Raw genomic sequence first — 15,297 nt, 5'->3', positions numbered from 1 at the left:
TACATACTTTTGCATATATCAGCATAATTTTGATCCTTCCATTCGTCCTACTTGACAGCGATTTAATTGCATTGTTGTGTCTCTGATCGAATGGAAATTGATGAATCTTAAGAATACCAGTGTTAAAGATTCTACTTCATTAGGGTTTTTGTTCCATACCAACAGTTCTAATCAAGGTTTACTTTCGATATCTCTCCCAATTTATCTTTTTCTTTTAGTGATCATTCAAACTTTCTCAACCTATACCTTTCTTGGTTGCCTGAAAAAGATTTCGCAATAAGAGATATTAATGTTCTATGATTGCTTCAATTACTTTATATGTGTATGTTTCTTCTAATGTATTGTTGGCACGGCATTGCATTGTATGCAACTCCAACTAGGTATCTGTCCAAAAAATATTCCCATATCATTCAGAAAATTCAAAATCTCAATGTAAGTTGCAGATTTCCACTGCCTTTTACTTCCAACTTACCCCCTTATTTCCTCCCCGTCAATAACCTCGTCCATTGGTGGTTTCAGCTGCGAAAGCCGGTGTCGACGCTGTCCATCCCTGGAGCTATGAAGGCGTACTCCGGGGGGGGGAGGGACCCGGCAGCTGAGGAGGCGGGGGTGGCGCTTGTCGGCGTCCACAGCGAGTATCCCAGATTCGGCGAAGAGCGGGCGCTCGGCGGAGGCACTTACAAAGGCGGGGGGGCGGCCAAGCACAAACCGAATATAGGATATAGGTAAGGGGGTAATCAACTCGGGTTTGGGCTAGGTTTTCGTGATTAGAGCATGCTTGGTGGGTCGGTCCGAGCTTGGGCAAAAGTTAGAAATTATTCGGTTACTGATTGGCTCTAGTCGTCACATTGCTTGCATTACGTGTACACGTAAGGAGTATATTCGAATAATCGCTCGGCCCAAGCATAGTCCAATCGTGAAAACCCCGCTTTATAACAACGAGTGTTTCTGTTGTAAGTACTATTACTTGCTACTATTATTATTATATACTCGTACTAAACTATGTAGTACGAGTATATTATGTATTAGGTGGATTGGTTCACGATATATTATTATAGTTATTTTCACTCAATCCCGAGATGCAGGAGTCGAGACACGGAACCGTAAAAATTATGTATTTTGAAACCATGCAATAATTAGAATACTGTATTTTATGATCACTGCAAGCGTAGGCTTCATTTTAAATTCCTTGTGCAGAGGCCACATCTAACACTGAGTAGCCAGCCGTAAAGTTCTAATCAGATGAACACAGTTACACAGGCTCGGAACAATGCTCTGTAACACAACGGCAAGTCTTTTGAATTCGTAAAGCTACTGGAGGCCCAATAGGGTTGTACTAGATGTATATTTTGCTATTCTTGCAGTGGAGGTGCAGCACGGAATGTTCTATTCTATTCTATTCTATTCTCTGTGGGGGTGTCAGTACCTGCACCTGGCTCTCTCGAGTGGAACCTTTGTGCATATCCCCAAGGTCTAAACTGCCTTCCTAAGCTTGGACCATTACCCACCACGCTGGTCCACTGCGGGTTGGTGGGTTCACATATCTAGATGTGCTAAGTCTAGATATGCAGGTTTCCTCACGATGTTTTCCTTCACCGTAAGAGCGATGGTATACATTGTACTTAAATTCAGAAAAGAACTCATTGGTACATGTCAGCGCCGGGATTCGAACCCGCATCTCTGGCGTGAGAAGCGGGCGCTTACCCGACCGAGCTACCACCGCTCCAGCACGGAATGTTTTTAGTAGCTATTTTAAATTTGGAACTCCTAAATTGTATATAAGTAGCTACCGTTATGAGAGCTAAGTTAAGAAAAACACAAATAAATGTGAAAGTCACGACTGCACCCGGGTGTAAAATATCTCCAACAATAGTAGTTTAATTAAAAATATATATGGTTACTGAAAATTTTCTCAAGTTATACTTTTAATTATAATTTCTACTCTTGAATAGTTAACTACATACATTGTATTTTAACCACCAATTAATCTACTTGAATTCTTACACAATACCTGATACATTAAGGTTTATAATTAAATTCCTCCTCCAATGCCCCTTTATGTTCGACTTTGTAGAGCAAAATTAAAGTTACTTCTTCATAGTTAACGTAAGAGAGTGCTTAACTATTTTTATTAATTTAAAGGGTTGCATTTTAATTGTTTCTTAAAAGCTTTTTACTTTTTTGTGTATTTTTGAAAAATATGTTGTGCAGAGGTAGGATTTACCAGCACGGTAAATCCTACCTCTGCACAACAGATTTACTTTGAATTTGTTTTGGTAAAATGAGGCATTGTTCAAATACCTAAAGTGGCTTAGGGCAATATCATCTCTCACAACATTATATTTTTTTTAGTTTACATGTTTTGAGCGTGCCCCTATCAACGCTATATCAGCGTTGAGATACCCCATTTAGGAGACCTTTTCGAGTTGAGAGCGATATGCAAACAAAGTAAGTTCCCAACTGGAGTTCTTCAAGGGAAAATTGGGTGCACGTTCCTATTTGTATTTTATTTCTGGAATGTTCTCTTACATTGTTTTACGGATGCGTGGATCGTGACGTTGACGCTGTACTCTCCATACAGTGTATTAGGCCCGGGTCTCCTATTTACTCCGTAGGTCGCGTCAAGTGTCACCGCCGTAGGCCGCGTCACGATACTCACTACGTCTACGCGCCAACGTCGGCGTGTGAGGGAGACCGCATCAGTACATTTCTATAGTGAGCATCGTGATGCGGCCTACGGCGTGACGCTGGACGCGACCTGCGGCGAAAATAGGAGACCCAGGCCTTACCTCAAAACAAAGTGTACAGAATAATCCACCTTTTGTATCTAAGTAATTAAATGGTTTTGTTTTACGAATATTAATAATATCATTGAAACAATAAAGTGATAATTTCAAGTAATTTTCTACAAAGTCATATTTATCATTCAAAACACTTCCATAGTGTTACAACAATATTGGGTACTTACATAGTATTTTTGCTCACAGTAAAAAATGCTTAAGCATGTAAATAAAACTAAAATCATTTCCTTTTATGTTTGACAAAAAAAATAATGGGTTTGTAACAGCCATCGGAAAACTGTTTAATAATGACTGCAACCTTGGACAAAGACAAAAATAACTTGCAGTAGCACCACATCGATTTTGTATCTGTTTAGAAATTAATAGGCTATCAACGTGAATTTATACCCACAAACTAACATGCGAGTTAAAAAATATAAAGAAAAAAATACTTGGAGACCACATCAGTCTAGTCGTAATCTGTTCTATTATAGGTATAGGGGTTTACTAATATAATATAATGATCCTCATTTCAAATTCTACATATTTCTTATCCGATTCATTATTTTTCGCTGCAATTTACAAACTACGAAAGCTCTATGAATACGGGGGCAAGTTTAATTTCATTCAAAGTATCAATTAACAATATAAACACCGGAAACTCAAAGACTCACAGAAATACATTTCGTTAAAGAAAAGCGTTTATGCAAATACCAAAACACTTATTTCGCATTCATTAACATTTAATAAGATGTTACCGCTGTTGGTGAATCAGCATAAAATTGTCGTTTCTAGCGCCCAACACTTTGTTATGAATAGTAATTGTAATGTTTTGCAAAGTACCTAAAGCAGTAAAAGTTATAGGCGTTAATTTCCGGACGGTTCATAATTTTACTGTCTTAATTACGCACTTCTCTTCAAATTTAGTTGCGTGTAAATGGTAGGAGATTGCACGTGACTTATTAAAGATAAGCCAAGTTATCGTTACAATTTTACAGTCGGTTTAAGTACAAAATAACAGCACTTAAGGAACAACAATGAATTATAACTTCTAAAAACTTTATATTAGCCTTACTGCATATTAAATACAACATAAGAAGGTACTGGAAAATAAATACCTACAACAAATTTGCCAGCGTATAACATGATGCATTTTATGTTGGAGATAAAATATAACCCCCTTATTCATTGAAAAGTTACAGAACATTTTAGCTGTTAAACTGTTTTCTCTCTCTGTCAAAGAACAAATGGTTCTTTCACATATTATTATATATGAAAGATGTGTAGATGAATGTAACCTGTAGAAATTGGGTATGCATAATCAATACTTTTATTATAAGCTACAACTTTACAACAATACAGTACCTAATCAATTTCATTTTGTTCACAGGTTAGGTAGACGAAAGGCATTATTTGAAAAACGAAAACGAATAAGTGACTACGCTTTAGTAATGGGAATGTTTGGTATTATAATTATGGTTATAGAAAATGAACTTGCAAGTGCTGGAGTTTATACTAAGGTAAGACCCGCATCCACAGTCATTGAAATTTGCAAATACACTCACGGGCAATGAAAAGGTTCCACTGAAAAAAGTATCAAATTACTTCGAAACGGAAAAGCTACATTAAAGTAAGTACATTAAACAGAGCATCAGGATATTACAAACTAAAAACTGTAATATTTTGTTCAAATTTGAAATCAAATGTTTAAAAAAATTGGAGTCCTTTGCTGTTGCCATTTTGTGAGTGGAACTTTTCCATTGCCAGTGCGTGAGTATTTTAAGATATAGTGTTTGAAATTAATGCTTAAAATAATTTCTGTTACAGGCATCAATTTATTCGCAAGCGTTAAAGACGCTTATATCAATGTCGACTGTGATTTTACTTGGCCTAATCGTCGCGTATCACGCTTTAGAAGTACAGGTACGTTTTCAACATATTAATTCAGTTTGAAAGCGTCGGTGAACACATGCTCATAAACTAGAAGCATTTTTCAATGTCGTGCACCATACAATGGCAAAACAATTAAATAAAACAGAAGCAGTGAAAGTGTATTGCAGTGCATAATATTGTGTAAACCCATGTATTACTCGTAGGTAGGTATCTATAGAGACTTGGACACTTTAAGATTTTATTTCATCATCATCATCAGCCTTCTATCGCCCACTGTTGGGTATATAGGCCTCCTATTTTGTACGCTAATTCTTCTGGTCCTGTGACGCTCTAGTCCACTGCTTCCCCGTGACCCTGCAGATGTCATCGGACCATGTAGCAGGTGGTCTACCAACAGCTCTACCACCGTCTTTAGGCCACATATTTTAGATTTTATGTCAATTTATATTATAACAGCGGTAACATTATTTGGTTTTCAGTTATTTATGATAGACAATTGCGCGGATGACTGGCGGATAGCAATGACGTGGCAGAGAATAGCTCAGATTACGTTAGAACTTGCAATTTGCGCAGTCCATCCCATCCCTGGCCAGTACACCTTCACTTGGACGACTAAACTGGCGAATAAGGGAGGAGTCATTGGGGTTGAAGTTGTAAGTATCGATCGTAGTATAAATTATACATTTATATTATGATTCTATTATGAATATCACTTAGAGAGAGAGAGTTAGATTTTATTATAATTTTCATAATTGGTTGGACATTGTAAGTTTTCGTAGGCATGGTTGCTAAATCGCAATAAAAATTCAAACAAATTTTTGTCCTTAGGCCACAATGTATAAGCAAATTCAGGTCTGTATTAATCTAATCAATTGAAACGTGATGAGTTTGATATACTTACTGTTAGAGTCCGTGTTACCAGCATGAGCATTCGTTTACCTTTCGTGACGTCGAAATTTATAAAGTTTTTTTTTGTATTATGATTGGTCGTGTGTGTTCGTTAATGAGTTCTTTCACCGATCATATTTTAAAAACCTGAGCCATCTAGTTGATTACAAAATACCATCACCCTGTGATATTTATCTAGATGTATTAGGTTTCCAATAACACGATTGTGTGTCCATTAACAGATATTACAAATCTTTGTTTTGTGCGATACTAATTTAATGTTCGGAATATTGAACCAAAGCACCAGCACTGATCGTTCTATGTTTACCACTGTAGAGAATTATCCGTGTTAAAAATAATGTTACAAAATGGTTATTGTTATTCACTTATTGTTTGTTGACTGACTTGTTTCTAGACTGTAAATTCTAATGTTTCTTACGTATTATGTAGATGAAAATAATGTTCGTATTCTCTGGTTTCAGGTGCCGTATGACGTCACGCTGTCGTTGCCAATGTTCTTTCGTCTCTATCTAATATGCAGGGTCATGCTACTTCACAGTAAATTATTTACAGACGCTTCATCAAGAAGCATAGGTGCTTTAAACAGAATTAATTTTAACACTAGGTAAGTTAGTTACGTTGACATAACAAGCCACTCGTATAAACTGTAAGTCTATTGAATCTAAAAAAAATGCAATTGGTTTCCAGATTTGTCTTAAAGACCCTAATGACAATTTGTCCAGGCACAGTTTTACTAGTATTTATGGTGTCGTTATGGATAATTGCCAGTTGGACCCTAAGACAGTGTGAAAGGTTGGTATTCTTTCTATTGTATCCTATGATGTTGTGGTTTTTAGAGTAAAATATGGCTTTACGGTTATTGAATTTAGTTATAAGTGAAGTGAATTAAATATTAATGTAATAAATGTTTAAGTAGAACATCCCAATGATGAATTATTTGAGGTTAAATGTATATATGAAAAGAATAATTTATGTCGGAGTGACTTTAAATACACTCTTTCGTTGTTTAAGTTTAGCTTTTTTATTCATTTTACGTCGTCTGTGTTGAGCTAATTATATGGTAAGAACGTGGTAACGCTATCGCCTATGTGGGCATGCTATTGCTTTATGTACTGTGGCGTTGTATATCATTATTTGCTTTTATGTACCTCACTTGTGTTTTTATTTTTATTCTTGATGTTTTTGAACCTTTACATTTATAGTTACGGAATATTTTTTGTAGTGATGCCAGGTTCATGATCATTACAATAAATACAAGAGTTTGACTTTGACAAATTTCAGATTTTACAGTAAAACAATCATTAAATGAACTATAATTAATGAAACGTTATTATAAATACAACATTTAGTATACCGATTTAATTGCATTGAACATTATCTTATCATCAACTCGTTAGCAAAAGTGGGAAATGTATAATTCTCATAAAAAAATATGGAATAGAAATATTTTGGATGATTTAAATTCATTTATAACTGGATGATCTGAGAAACGCAATACTGTAAAACAAATTAACCCACTGATTTAGTCACGCACAAAATGGCTCTAATACACAAATACACTTTTAGATGAGCTTTGATATCAAACTGCATTTACATGCACCAAGCGATTGCACCCATCATGATCATACAATATGAAGTCTGATACTATTCATATTGAGCGTACTGCTTTGATTTCCTCACTTTCTATGTGTACTTCTTCTTTCTCTCTATCATGGTCCTCTGTATCGAATGTTTGTGATGTCTGTGTTTTCATTAAGTACCCTCTTCATCACGAGCCAGGATGACGCAAATCCATGCATGGCTAACGGTAAAATTCATATTGAAATCAGATAAATGTTTAGACTGCACGTTACATTTGAGAAACTGTACTGTATTATACGAGAATAGATCTGTCTAATTGTGTAGTGTCAAATTTATTTTTATTAATTATTCCGTGGGCATGCTAAATCATAATTTAATAATTTTCATTTTGACATTAATTACCTCGTAATTTTTGAAAAGTTGAGGTATCTAATACCTTTATCAAAATTATTTCAACTGGTTCTTGCTAAATTTCAACTGAGTCCTTGCTTAGATTTACAATTTTTATTGAATGATTGGTTATCGTGTGGTTCTTGTTGGGCTTTTGGCTCTCAGGTTCCATGATGAAGACCATGCCAATTTGCTTAACTCAATGTGGCTGACAGCTATAACCTTCCTCTGTGTCGGCTACGGTGACATAGTCCCCAACACTTACTGCGGCAGAGGCATTACTCTCACCTGCGGTATGGTGGTACGTATTACATGTCGGACACCAATTGTGTTGATTTAGATCAAATTATTCACAAACGGTTTTCTCAAATACAGTTTGGCCTTACTAGGCAGCGCAAGAGTTTTTGTACTTGTTATACCTAATACATTCCTAATTGAAAACATCTTGCAATGTCTAGAAAGCATAGACTAGGACGGTAAAGGTGAGCCATTTTATGTGTAATGTTAAATCACGGTTTAATGCAAATTCAATTTTACATTTCTAAATCAAAGTCAAACTCTTCGATATATTTGAGATTCTACCTATTTTATTTATGTTTTCTTTCTTATTCCCTAAGGGCGTTCGTACTTGTATTAATAGCCGCTCTACCATGGCTTATTTACTGTATAAGTTCAACAGAATGTACTTATATGTCCGGGTTATCGATTAGTAGAAGTTCATTGAGTAAAAGGTTGACATTTATTGACGATTCAGGTTTCACGATGAAGAACACGCTAATCTTCTGAATGCGATGTGGCTAATTGCGATTACGTTTCTATCCGTCGGCTTTGGTGATATTGTGCCAAACACATATTGTGGCAGAGGTATTGCTGTAAGCACCGGCATTATGGTAAGTTCTTTACACAATACATAAAAAATTATCGTGTTGACTGACAATAAAATATAATAATTTAAATGACCTTGATTTTACACAAGGACACAGGGACAGCATTAAATTTGTTGCACTCGGTTGTTTTTATCACTTTGCAAAAGAATTTAAATATTTTTTTAAACCTGTCAGTCAACACCGCTGTTATACCAACATATCGAATTACTGTTACTTGTCATGATTATTGTTCATAATGTTGCTTAGCATTGAAAACTAATAAATAAGTTCACAGCAGATGTTTCGATGTTTCAATGTAAATGTTGAATTTGTCACAAATAACTGTTTCTTGTTTGTATTATGAGTGTGCCGATTCGATGTTACACCAAGTTACTGTTACACATATTTTCATGACTCACACGCTACACACACAAATTGAATAATATATTTTGTTCATATCAGAATGAAGTGTCCACCGTTTTTCCGCCCGTAAAATCGTTTTTATGCTGTTATTTTTTAATTACGTCGAATAAAAATTTAAACGGTGATCGAAATAAAAAAAGTAACGTCCATTTCCCTGTTAAATTGAGCTATTAGTACTAACATCTGTAGAATGGAATGCTTCTTATCTTTTCTCCTTCCTGTTTCTAGTCCTCTTTTCACTTCAATGTTTCACTGAAATGCACAATAAGTTTGTTTTTAAAATGGCTCACTTTTCCTAAAGTTGTTTTAAATAAATGTAAAAATATACCTACACGGTTACTGTTTGCACCGTCGTTGTGCTGTAATTGTTAAATTAAATAAGAAAGTCAATGTTTACTAGCTAAATACGATATAAACAACGAGTGTTTTGCACTTTGGTAGTGATTTTGCACTAACTGTATCACATTACTCATTTACTGAGAGAATTTACGTAAAAATATTTCATACCATCTTTATGGGTAGTTTTCAGTAAATGAGATAAGCACAATAATTTACCATTAAATTATATCATTTAACTAATAGGAATTAACTTTAATAATTACTAATTTAAAAGTTTAAAAAGAATGACGTTCCTTGCTTGATTTTTGGGGTAATTGACTTATTAAGATTTGGATCTCTACAATATCTCGAATGTTCTATTTCTAAAATAATTACAGAGATTAGAATATAATGAACTCAATTGCCCTATAACTAGAAAACTAACTAAAGCATAAATCAAAGTTTTAAAAGTGATAAACCTAAGCACATAGTCCAAATAAATAGAGTTTCTTTTAATTTTAGCCTTCAAACTGCGTTTTGTTAAAGGAATGGAAATTCTTGAATGCTTCTTCACGTTCGCTTGCATTTTACATTAAGATATTCACTTAACAGGGAGCTGGATGCACAGCGTTATTAGTCGCGGTTGTTTCAAGAAAATTAGAATTAACTAGAGCAGAGAAGCACGTTCATAACTTCATGATGGATACACAACTTACTAAAAGAGTAAGTATGGCGGCAATATCAGTTCATCACAATTATTGTTAATCTAATTAACAGGGGGCAGGCTGTACCGCGTTATTAGTGACCGTTGCCTCAAGGAAATTAGAATTAACTAGAGCAGAGAAGCACGTACATAACTTCATGATGGAAACTCAACTGACTAAGAAGGTAAGAGTGGTTGGCTCGCCAGCCACGAAGATTGGGAGGTAAGGCGTTATCGCTAGGATATTTTCATTTTCTTTTCCGGGCGATTTTTCAGCATCTATTAAAATGCTATCCAACGACATTGTCATGTTGCCAGTGTGCATAATATTTTTTGATTTCAGGATAGCTTTTATCAGTGTTGAAAAATTTGCCATATTTTTTTGGTTTCTTCTTATTAAACTAATAGCTGTTGTTTCGGATGTAAAAACGTTAACGTTTCATGAGCTAGCAATTTTTTCCTTCTTCTAAATAAAATTCTATACTTATACAAAAGTTTTCAATATGTATCTGTGTATTGTATAACTTATTCTAGAATACTAACTTAGAATAACTACTTACTGCCTTACTATCCTATTATTATTTTGGCTTTTGGCCAGTGTGCTAATAAGACTAAATCTATAATTCAAATGTAAACCGTAAACTTTAATAGTACTTACTATAAGTTAAAGCTAAAACTGAACTAACAAAAGTAGTTTTTAAACAGTCATGCTCCCTTCTAGCTAACTCTTATAGCGCTAAATGAAATATAGTTTTGCTGAACAGTAGAATGCTTTACTGAATTCTTTTGTATGAAATGTTTCAGCTGAAAAATGCGGCAGCTAACGTGTTAAGAGAGACGTGGCTGATATATAAACACACTCGACTGGTTAAGAGAGTGCAACCTGGCCGAGTGAGAACGCACCAGAGAAAGTTTCTGCTTGCTATTTATGCGTAAGTTCGATAACTAATAAAACTATTTGACCTGATAGTTATCTGTTAAGATATGCACTATTCACATTTTAGTACTTTTGTCCTCTAAGTAACGTGGTTTAGCTATTCGGCACATAACCTACATTGGTAAATATTTTACAGCGAGTTCTAACTTTTAAAATTTATATACTAAGACGAAATTATAATTTAATTGTTTGAAAATGGCTAAAATGCGGACGTATGTCTCTTAATTTCAGATTGCGGAAAGTCAAAATGGATCAGAGAAAGCTGATGGATAATGCCAACACGATAACAGACATGGCAAAAGTAAGTTGTATCGACATTCACATCACTTGAGTAACAACACTCATCCAAGCACACTCATTATTATTTGCCAGTAGCACGTTTAGTATATCGTGAATCAAAATTACCTTTAGATCTCATAATTTTAAATTCTGTTGATAATATTGTGTTTTGATTTTCCTCAAAACATATTTGAATTGATAGAGTTACACTATTTTAGTTTTATTTCAATAATAAATAAGTTATTGCTTGCAGCATGAAATCATTACGTACCGTAGAAAACTGTAGACGCTATAATTTAGTAGTTCATAAATATTCTATACAACAAAAAAACTTCAGACTCTTCCTTTTTTTATTTAACATTGACACTAGAAGAAACATTTAGTCACAACAAACACTCCACAGAAACTCTGATACTACATCTTGCAGTGACGATTGGACTGCAAAGCGATTGATTTCAGGACCCGTTTCTATTTCAGACTCAGAACACCGTGTATGAGATCGTGTCTGACATGAGCACACGACAAGACACCATAGAAGAGCGGCTGACAAGCTTAGAAGAGAAGATAACAACGCTACAGGTACGTAGAATTTCATAAGCTTTTATAAAGTTTAATAAACTATTGTCAATATATTATATGGCCCTGAAATATATATTGTGTACTGAAATGCATAGAAACATGACCTCATGAAAGAGTGGCAACTGTGTTTGCACCTAATTAACCCATCAAACAAACTGTTTTTTAAAAGTGTTGATAAGTGTTTGTACATCTTGAATGTTTACATGGTGATGGACGGTCAGGCCATTGTATCATTTAAATCAGTCCAATTTTTAAAAACTAATTTATGCACATTGGTCGTCATTTAATTTTTTATTGAATAAACAAAATAATTTTCAGTAGACTTTTCATTCCGAACAGTAGAGTTATTCCATTTAAAATGAAATATAACTGACTTATTAAATTTGCATTAGCAGTAATTTAAACATACTTATCATTTTACCATCGCAACTATTCCCAACATTCCAGGAGCAAATGAACAGCCTGCCCGACGTGGTGGCGCGCTGCCTGCAGCAGTGTTGGGAGCGCGCGGAGCAGCGCCGCCACTTCCTGCACCCCGACACCGCTGCGGTGCCCACTCCGCCCTCCTCCACCATCACGCCTCATGCTAGGTAACCATACCTACATACTAACTCCTTATGGACCTTGACCTTAGACACAAGAAGTCGCCACTGGTCTTTATCCTGCGCAGTCGCTCTCCAGTCGCCTGCCTGTGATTGGCCCAGGTCCTTGCCGACTTCATACATCACCCAAATACCACTGGAGCGTGGTATTTGGGACGGCCAACTGGTCAACGCCCGCTTGGTACTCAAAGATAGGCCCTCTTGGGTTCGCGAGCCTCCCCCGTCCTTTCCAGACCAAACCATTTTTTATTTATTTGCACCAAAAGGAAATATTACATAAAAACAAACTCACTGTATAAACAAAAAAAAGTACACAATGGCGGTTACATTGTGTTGCATTTCCAAAGTAGTACACCAAAAAAAATCTAGATGGCGCTGAAACGACATCAAATAATGATAACCTTTCAGATGTTTATGGAATGCTTACAGCCAGACCACCCCTTTGTAAGGTTTTCAGAAATAATCATAAGATGGCGCTGAAAACTGTTTTTTAAATACGCATTCGTAAACTAACATTCCACCGCATCCTATACCTTATTTTGAACTACTACAACGAAGCGAAAACGAGGGTTATGATTTTTGTCTTGATCGTGCTGAATTTAATACCTAGATCCTAGACGTGCTTACTCCAAAATAATACCTACATTTAACGCGATAACCCCCCCATATCCGGCTTTATAGTCGTGACCATATCTAAATCTACACTCTTGAGCAATGAAAAAGTTCCATATGCCATTGCCGTTCCATATGTCAAAGGAACTTTTTCATTGCTCGTGAGTGAGTGTATGTCTCCCAAGATTCAAATATTTTTTTCACCCAATTCCAGGTCAATAGCGACAGCGGCGCACGCGTGGCCGCCCAGCCCAGTCCTGCAGCCGGCGATGACGCGGACGCACTCGGCCTCAGCAGCGGAGACCCACCCCCCCGCGCCCGCCGCCCTCACCCCCGCCAGCCCCGCGCCCCACATCGCCCGCCCGCCGCTGCCCAGCTGAGTACCGCCCTCCAACTCCGAACTGCTGTGCTGAACTCGACGAATGACGGCGCCCCTCCTCTGATTCCCTTTCTACTACGCGCCAAAGACCGAAAGTTCCGCTAGCGCTTTCTGGTGGTTCCGTTTTTTGCTTTAATTAACGTGGTCAAATACAGTTCAACCACAAATTAAATTCAGTTACAACTCGTAAGTCTTATACAGTTTTGAAAATAGTACTAACAGTAAAGTGATTCAATCGATGGCACATTCATCTGGCTCGTAAGGTGTAGAAGCAAAACGCAATCGTTCAGAAGTCACTAGTGGGACGGAAGCAGGGCTCGCTTCACCATGGATCTTCAAATGTTTGGTGCTTCTAATCTTTGTTGAAGTGAGTTTTGCGAGTCACCGACCACGCCAGAGCGAGGTCTGCCGTAGTTTTCTTCGCTGTTCCCCAAGTTTCGGAAGTGACGGACTGGTTTAATAGTGATACAGTTAGATAGTGAATGAATATACCTAGAAGAAAAGGACTTGCTGTTGTGATTATACATGCTTTATCTATAGGCGCTTTAGCTAATGTTAAGATTTGATCGGTATTGATAGAAGAATAGACGGCACACGACTGTACATGCGTACTTCATGAAAGAACCAAATTCGTACTCTCCTGTATCGTTAGATTGTGAGTGTTTTTACAAATGTTTATTGTAAATTTCATAAACATTTGTAATTCATAATGGTCTGTTGCAGTGAGGAAATCTCTTACATGTGAATTTATGCTTTATATAGTTTAAATAATTACCCATTGGGATTTCTTTTAAGCAAAAGCTTTCACTAGTTTTGAACAAAATCATGATATACCAATAGAAGTTGTAAGAACATCAACATAGTTTAAATATTGAACTGCTGCATTTATTACCGTCAATAGAGTTTGGAAAGGTTTGGCTTGATGCAAACTAAGTATCGATAGATAAAATTAATTTGATACTTACACAACTAGAAGTAATTAGGATGTGACTCATAGAATTGGATTGGGTTCCTTGTTAGTTGTACTGTATTGTATTAAAATGTTTTAAAGTATCAATTAAATATCACTTACAAATATTAATGTCGGATTGTACTTGGACTGTACTCATACTAACACAAGCAAACTTATCAAATAAACCGAGTCCGTCTCAGATGGCACACTTTATCATAATATACTACTATTGAAATAAAAACAACAAATGTAGGAAAATAACCTTTGTTATGTACTTATTTACCTATACACTAAACGAAAGGTTTCGATAGAAAAGCCTGTCAACACCTAGTCATAAATATATTTTAAGTTAATCGTAAGTAAAGCTTTGTATAAGAATAAGATTGATGGCTGTCTAAATAGTGCCTAACACACTACGAAATTTCGATAGTTCAGTTTTTTATCTTAAAAAAGTATAAATATGTAAATAGTAAAACTAAAATTTGAGAGTTAAATATTTAGAATTATTGAATTTAGTAGCTGTACGTAACTTTATGATGGGATCAATTTCTTTGTGCTGTTTTCTCCCTTCTGTTGAATGTAACGGTTTGACCGATTGTTGAATTGTCCACTAGCTTTTTAATGAGGAGAACCAAGCTTTAATACACAACATTTTATTTTTATTTTGGCTTGTTTTGACTTGCATTACACGAGTAAAATATTGACAACTATAATTCAAAAATATGGCTGGCGACCATCTAGGTATTGTACAAATAATATACGGCGATAATGATGATTGTGACGTGATAATGAGTAATAATCGCGTGATATCTTTTGTCCACATTTCTTATTTATATTTAGTACTTACTCATATCAAAATAAAAACAGACTTTAGTCTGTTCAGAGATCAAAAACATGAAGAATTAAAGAAAGAGATAATATAATTGTTTTAAAATATTTGTCCATGTAAAACGCAATTTTGTGAAACTATCAAAGCGGGCATCTTACATAATAATAATAATATCATCGACTATAACAATATAACCCCGCGGATTGCTTGCATGTCACCTCTGATTATGAGTCAGTTAGCCTACAGTAGTAGTTTATTAGACAAA

At 35.7% G+C, this 15,297-nt stretch overlaps 1 protein-coding gene across 14 annotated transcripts in view; it reads left to right on the top strand.

Moving 5' to 3' along the window:
• Positions 1–14,865, top strand: part of LOC105396474 (small conductance calcium-activated potassium channel protein) — a 141,118-nt gene extending 126,253 nt beyond the window's left edge. For 3 of the 14 annotated variants that reach the window (XM_048628789.1, XM_048628783.1, XM_048628779.1), the window contains 14 exons: positions 520–725; positions 4,171–4,300; positions 4,608–4,703; positions 5,153–5,326; positions 5,502–5,525; positions 6,044–6,186; positions 6,270–6,374; positions 8,308–8,443; positions 9,938–10,048; positions 10,668–10,795; positions 11,032–11,101; positions 11,539–11,658; positions 12,106–12,248; positions 13,087–14,865. In XM_048628789.1, coding sequence (XP_048484746.1) covers positions 520–725; positions 4,171–4,300; positions 4,608–4,703; positions 5,153–5,326; positions 5,502–5,525; positions 6,044–6,186; positions 6,270–6,374; positions 8,308–8,443; positions 9,938–10,048; positions 10,668–10,795; positions 11,032–11,101; positions 11,539–11,658; positions 12,106–12,248; positions 13,087–13,252 — 1,752 coding nt within the window. In that variant the 3' untranslated portion in view covers positions 13,253–14,865. Of the gene's footprint in view, positions 1–519; positions 726–4,170; positions 4,301–4,607; positions 4,704–5,152; positions 5,327–5,501; positions 5,526–6,043; positions 6,187–6,269; positions 6,375–7,718; positions 7,855–8,307; positions 8,444–9,772; positions 9,884–9,937; positions 10,049–10,667; positions 10,796–11,031; positions 11,102–11,538; positions 11,659–12,105; positions 12,249–13,086 lie in introns of all 14 variants that reach the window. The other 11 variants (XM_048628790.1, XM_048628788.1, XM_048628791.1 and 8 more) reach the window with 9 other exon arrangements.
• Positions 14,866–15,297: the final 432 nt, after the last annotated feature.

This window comes from Plutella xylostella, chromosome 21, assembly GCF_932276165.1.
Source record: "Plutella xylostella chromosome 21, ilPluXylo3.1, whole genome shotgun sequence".
In the NCBI taxonomy this organism is placed as follows: Eukaryota; Metazoa; Arthropoda; class Insecta; order Lepidoptera; family Plutellidae; genus Plutella; species Plutella xylostella.
Note: the sequence above shows the minus strand (reverse complement) of the source record. Positions and strands in the feature narration are given on the sequence as shown.